Here is a 6000-nt window from a genome sequence, read left to right on the forward strand (position 1 = left end):
GCACAGGGCGGGGGCACTAAGGTGGGCAGAGGGAGGGCATGGCAGGTGGGCGGGCAGGGCGGGGGCACAGGGCGGGGGAACGAAGGTGGGCAGAGGGAGGGCATGGCAGGTGGGCGGGCAGGGCGGGGGCACCAGGGCGGGGGAACGAAGGTGGGCAGAGGGAGGGCATGGCAGGTGGGCGGGCAGGGCTGGGGCACAGGGCGGGGGCACTAAGGTGGGTAGAGCTGGGGCAGAGGGAGGGCATGGCAGGTGGGCGGGCAGGGCTGGGGCACAGGGCGGGGGCACTAAGGTGGGCAGAGGGAGGGCATGGCAGGTGGGCGGGCAGGGCTGGGGCACAGGGCGGGGGAACGAAGGTGGGCAGAGGGAGGGCATGGCAGGTGGGCGGGCAGGGCTGGGGCACAGGGCGGGGGAACGAAGGTGGGCAGAGGGAGGGCATGGCAGGTGGGCGGGCAGGGCTGGGGCACAGGGCGGGGGCACTAAGGTGGGTAGAGCTGGGGCAGAGGGAGGGCATGGCAGGTGGGCGGGCAGGGCTGGGGCACAGGGCGGGGGAACTAGGGCACAGGGCGGGGGCACTAAGGTGGGTAGAGCTGGGGCAGAGGGAGGGCATGGCAGGTGGGCGGGCAGGGCTGGGGCACTAGGGCAGGGGCACTAGGGCACAGGGCGGGGGCACTAAGGTGGGCAGAGGGAGGGCATGGCAGGTGGGCGGGCAGGGCTGGGCCACAGGGCGGGGGAACGAAGGTGGGCAGAGGGAGGGCATGGCAGGTGGGCGGGCAGGGCTGGGGCACAGGGCGGGGGCACTAAGGTGGGTAGAGCTGGGGCAGAGGGAGGGCATGGCAGGTGGGCGGGCAGGGCTGGGGCACTAGGGCAGGGGCACTAGGGCACAGGGCGGGGGCACTAAGGTGGGCAGAGGGCGGGCATGGCAGGTGGGCGGGCAGGGCTGGGGCACTAAGGTGGGCAGAGGGCGGGCATGGCAGGTGGGCGGGCAGGGCTGGGGCACAGGGCGGGGGCACTAAGGTGGGCAGAGGGCGGGCATGGCAGGTGGGCGGGCAGGGCTGGGGCACAGGGCGGGGGCACTAAGGTGGGCAGAGGGAGGGCATGGCAGGTGGGCGGGCAGGGCTGGGGCACAGGGCGGGGGCACTAAGGTGGGCAGAGGGCGGGCATGGCAGGTGGGCGGGCAGGGCTGGGGCACAGGGCGGGGGAACTAGGGCACAGGGCGGGGGCACTAAGGTGGGTAGAGCTGGGGCAGAGGGAGGGCATGGCAGGTGGGCGGGCAGGGCTGGGGCACAGGGCGGGGGCACTAAGGTGGGCAGAGGGAGGGCATGGCAGGTGGGCGGGCAGGGCGGGGGCACAGGGCGGGGGAACGAAGGTGGGCAGAGGGAGGGCATGGCAGGTGGGCGGGCAGGGCTGGGGCACAGGGCGGGGGCACTAAGGTGGGTAGAGCTGGGGCAGAGGGAGGGCATGGCAGGTGGGGCGGACAGGGCGGGGGCACAGGGCGGGGGGAACGAAGGTGGGCAGAGGGAGGGCATGGCAGGTGGGCGGGCAGGGCGGGGGGCACAGGGCGGGGGAACGAAGGTGGGCAGAGGGAGGGCATGGCAGGTGGGCGGGCAGGGCTGGGGCACAGGGCGGGGGCACTAAGGTGGGTAGAGCTGGGGCAGAGGGAGGGCATGGCAGGTGGGCGGGCAGGGCTGGGGCACTAGGGCAGGGGCACTAGGGCACAGGGCGGGGGCACTAAGGTGGGCAGAGGGAGGGCATGGCAGGTGGGCGGGCAGGGCTGGGCCACAGGGCGGGGGAACGAAGGTGGGCAGAGGGAGGGCATGGCAGGTGGGCGGGCAGGGCTGGGGCACAGGGCGGGGGCACTAAGGTGGGTAGAGCTGGGCAGAGGGAGGGCATGGCAGGTGGGCGGGCAGGGCTGGGGCACTAGGGCAGGGGCACTAGGGCACAGGGCGGGGCACTAAGGTGGGCAGAGGGCGGGCATGGCAGGTGGGCGGGCAGGGCTGGGGCACTAAGGTGGGCAGAGGGCGGGCATGGCAGGTGGGCGGGCAGGGCTGGGGCACAGGGCGGGGGCACTAAGGTGGGCAGAGGGCGGGCATGGCAGGTGGGCGGGCAGGGCTGGGGCACAGGGCGGGGGGCACTAAGGTGGGCAGAGGGAGGGCATGGCAGGTGGGCGGGCAGGGCTGGGGCACAGGGCGGGGGGCACTAAGGTGGGCAGAGGGCGGGCATGGCAGGTGGGCGGGCAGGGCTGGGGCACAGGGCGGGGGAACTAGGGCACAGGGCGGGGGCACTAAGGTGGGTAGAGCTGGGGCAGAGGGAGGGCATGGCAGGTGGGCGGGCAGGGCTGGGGCACAGGGCGGGGGCACTAAGGTGGGCAGAGGGAGGGCATGGCAGGTGGGCGGGCAGGGCGGGGGGCACAGGGCGGGGGAACGAAGGTGGGCAGAGGGAGGGCATGGCAGGTGGGCGGGCAGGGGCTGGGGCACAGGGCGGGGGCACTAAGGTGGGTAGAGCTGGGGCAGAGGGAGGGCATGGGCAGGTGGGCGGGCAGGGCGGGGGCACAGGGCGGGGGGAACGAAGGTGGGCAGAGGGAGGGCATGGCAGGTGGGCGGGCAGGGCGGGGGCACAGGGCGGGGGAACGAAGGTGGGCAGAGGGAGGGCATGGCAGGTGGGCGGGCAGGGCTGGGGCACAGGGCGGGGGCACTAAGGTGGGTAGAGCTGGGGCAGAGGGAGGGCATGGCAGGTGGGCCGGCAGGGCTGGGGCACAGGGCGGGGGAACGAAGGTGGGCAGAGGGAGGGCATGGCAGGTGGGCGGGCAGGGCGGGGGCACAGGGCGGGGGGAACGAAGGTGGGCAGAGGGAGGGCATGGCAGGTGGGCGGGCAGGGCTGGGGCACAGGGCGGGGGCACTAAGGTGGGTAGAGCTGGGGCAGAGGGAGGGCATGGCAGGTGGGCGGGCAGGGCTGGGGCACAGGGCGGGGGAACGAAGGTGGGCAGAGGGAGGGCATGGCAGGTGGGCGGGCAGGGCTGGGGCACAGGGCGGGGGGCACTAAGGTGGGCAGAGGGCGGGCATGGCAGGTGGGCGGGCAGGGCGGGGGCACAGGGGCGGGGGAACGAAGGTGGGCAGAGGGCGGGCATGGCAGGTGGGCCGGCAGGGCTGGGGCACTAGGGCACAGGGCGGGGGAACGAAGGTGGGTAGAGCTGGGGCAGAGGGGAGGGCATGGCAGAGTGGGCGGGCAGGGCTGGGGCACAGGGCGGGGGCACTAAGGTGGGTAGAGCTGGGGCAGAGGGAGGGCATGGCAGGTGGGCCGGCAGGGCGGGGGCACAGGGCGGGGGAACGAAGGTGGGCAGAGGGAGGGCATGGCAGGTGGGCCGGCAGGGCGGGGGCACAGGGGCGGGGGAACGAAGGTGGGTAGAGCTGGGCAGAGGAGAGGGCATGGCAGGTGGGCGGGCAGGGCTGGGGCACAGGGCGGGGGAACGAAGGTGGGCAGAGGGAGGGCATGGCAGGTGGGCGGGCAGGGCTGGGGCACTAGGGCACTAGGGCGGGGGAACGAAGGTGGGCAGAGGGAGGAGGCATGGCAGGTGGGCGGGCAGGGCTGGGGCACAGGGCGGAGGGAGAACGAAGGTGGGCAGAGGGAGGGCATGGCAGGTGGGCGGGCAGGGCTGGGGCACAGGGCGGGGGCACTAAGGTGGGCAGAGGGCGGGGCATGGCAGGTGGGCCGGCAGGGCGGGGGCACCAGGGCGGGGGAACGAAGGTGGGCAGAAGGGCGGGCATGGCAGGTGGGCCGGCAGGGGCTGGGGCACAGGGCGGGGGGCACTAAGGTGGGCAGAGGGAGGGCATGGCAGGTGGGCGGGCAGGGCTGGGGCACAGGGCGGGTGGAACGAAGGTGGGCAGAGGAGAGGGCATGGCAGGTGGTGCGTGGGCAGGGCTGGGAGGCACAGGGCGGTGGGGCACTAAGGTGGGTAGAGCTGGGGCAGAGAGGGAGGGCATGGCAGGTGGGTGCGGGCAGGGGCTGGGGGCACTAGGGCACAGGGCGGGGGAACGAAGGTGGGGCAGAGGGAGGGGCATTGGCAGGTAGGGCGGGCAGGGCTGAGGGCACAGGGCGGGGGCACTAAGGTGGGCAGAGGGAGGGGCATGGCAGGTTGGGCGGGCCAGGGCTGGGGCACAGGGCGGGGGGCACTATGGTGGGCAGAGGGAGGGCATGGCAGGTGGAGCCGGCAGGGCGGGGGGCACTAGGGCACAGGGCGGGGGCACTAAGGTGGGCAGAGGGAGGGCATGGCAGGTGGGCGGGCAGGGCTGGGGCACTAGGGCACAGGGCGGGGGGCACTATGGTGGGCAGAGGGCGGGCATGGCAGGTGGGCCGGCAGGGCGGAGGGGCACCAGGGCGGGGCGGGCGAAGCGCAGCGCACCCAGCCGCCGTCCCGCACACGGCGGGCCCGCTGCACCCCCCGCCAAGCGGCCCCGCGCGGGAGCAGGATCCGGGCAGGGTCCGCCCCGCAGCCGCTGGGGGACAGGCCGCCGCCGGGCCGCAGCGCTCAGCCCGGGCCACCCACACCCCGCAGGGCAGCGTCCCCGAGCCCCGCACCGACACCGGCTCCTCGCGCTCGGGCGGCCTGTGCGGGCGACGCCGGGGCCGGGAGCCGCTGCACCCCCGCCAGGCGCGGGCCCGAGGGGCCTCACCTCTCCACACAGCTCTCAGGCCCCCGGAGCCACACAGCCAGCTCGCCGCCATCTCCCGCCCGGCTCGCGCCCCGGCTCGGCCGCCGTACGCAGTGGCCCACCCAGGGCCTGACGGGAGAGGCACCTCGGCGGGGGGGAAGCGGATGGGCGTCGCAGCGAACTGTGCCGGCGACCGGGGAAAGACAAACGGGTTAAACACCGGCCCCGCCTCCTCCCCTGACAGTGCCCGCACGAGGGCTACAGGCAGTGGGCCGGACAGCCCTCCGTGGGGGGCCTTGCATCAGGACCCCCACCAGCCGCGCACAGAGGACGGTTAACCTGCTTCCACGTGACCCTCGCAGCCGCCGGCTCAATCACGTGACCCCCGCAGGTTGCCGAAGGAAGACGGCGCGGGCGGAGGCACGCTCTGCCCCGCCCCCGGGCTCTCATTGGGCGAGGGGGCGGGGCAGGCTCAGTCCCCGCCCCCGGGCTCTCCTTGGGGGCGGGGATTGTAGGGCGGGGCTGCGCTCTGGGCCCCTGGCTCCCAGGGAGGGGGAGGGCTCTCTGGGGCCCTGGGATCCCGCCCCCGCCCCCTCCACCTGGTTCCTGCCCCCGCCCCCGCCCCCTGGTTCCCGCCCCCTCCCCCTGGTTCCCGCCCCCCTCCCCCTGGTTCCTGCCCCCGCCCCCGCCCCCTGGTTTCCTGCCCCCCGCCCCCTGGTTCCCGCCCCCCGCCCCCTGGTTCCTGCCCCCCTCCACCTGGTTCCGCCCCCCTCCCCCTGGTTCCTGCCCCCCGCCCCCGCCCCCTGGTTCCTGCCCCCTCCACCTGGTTCCCGCCCCCCTCCCCCCTGGTTCCTGCCCCCCTTGTGCTGCAGCAGCCCCGGGGGCCAGAGGCGCCAGGCTGCCCCCCTCCCCGAGCTTCACCCACTCCCCTGCGGCTGCCAGGCCCAGGCCGCCCAGCGGCCCGGGACTCGGGGCCCGGCTCTGCGGCCCTATGCGGCAGCCGCAGGGCGGAGGCCCAGTAACTCTCAGGATCGGGGGTCTCGCACCTGGACCTGGACTCCAGAGCCCATGGGCGGGGGGGCCCAGCGCGCGGGGACCGCTGGGAAGTGGGTGCAGTGGCCCCCTCTAGCTGAAGTCCTGAGAGGCTCCATTCCTCCCTGCTGGCTTCATGCCCCGCTGTAGGGCATTGCCGTAGTTCAGACAGGAGGTGACAAAGGCCTGGGCAGAACTGTACAGAGTCTCCGAGCCAAGGGGAGGTAGCAGAAAGTGTTCGTTCGCAAACTTTAGGGTGAGCAAAGGAATCTAGGAGCGTCTTACACTAGGGGCTGAACTGAGTAACTCTGAGATAGCGCGT

The 6000-nt window shown here is 74.5% G+C and overlaps 1 protein-coding gene across 2 annotated transcripts in view; it reads right to left on the reverse strand.

The window, feature by feature from the left end:
* Positions 1 to 5004, reverse strand: part of MRPS5 (mitochondrial ribosomal protein S5) — a 97432-nt gene extending 92428 nt beyond the window's left edge. Inside the window, exon 1 of one of the 2 annotated variants that reach the window (XM_073339980.1) lies at positions 4668 to 4999. In XM_073339980.1, coding sequence (XP_073196081.1) covers positions 4668 to 4719 — 52 coding nt within the window. In that variant the 5' untranslated portion in view covers positions 4720 to 4999. Of the gene's footprint in view, positions 1 to 4667 lie in introns of both variants that reach the window. The other variant, XM_073339982.1, reaches the window with a different exon arrangement.
* Between the last annotated feature and the right edge of the window lie 996 nt (positions 5005 to 6000).

Source organism: Lepidochelys kempii, chromosome 3, assembly GCF_965140265.1.
Source record: "Lepidochelys kempii isolate rLepKem1 chromosome 3, rLepKem1.hap2, whole genome shotgun sequence".
Classification (NCBI taxonomy): Eukaryota; Metazoa; Chordata; order Testudines; family Cheloniidae; genus Lepidochelys; species Lepidochelys kempii.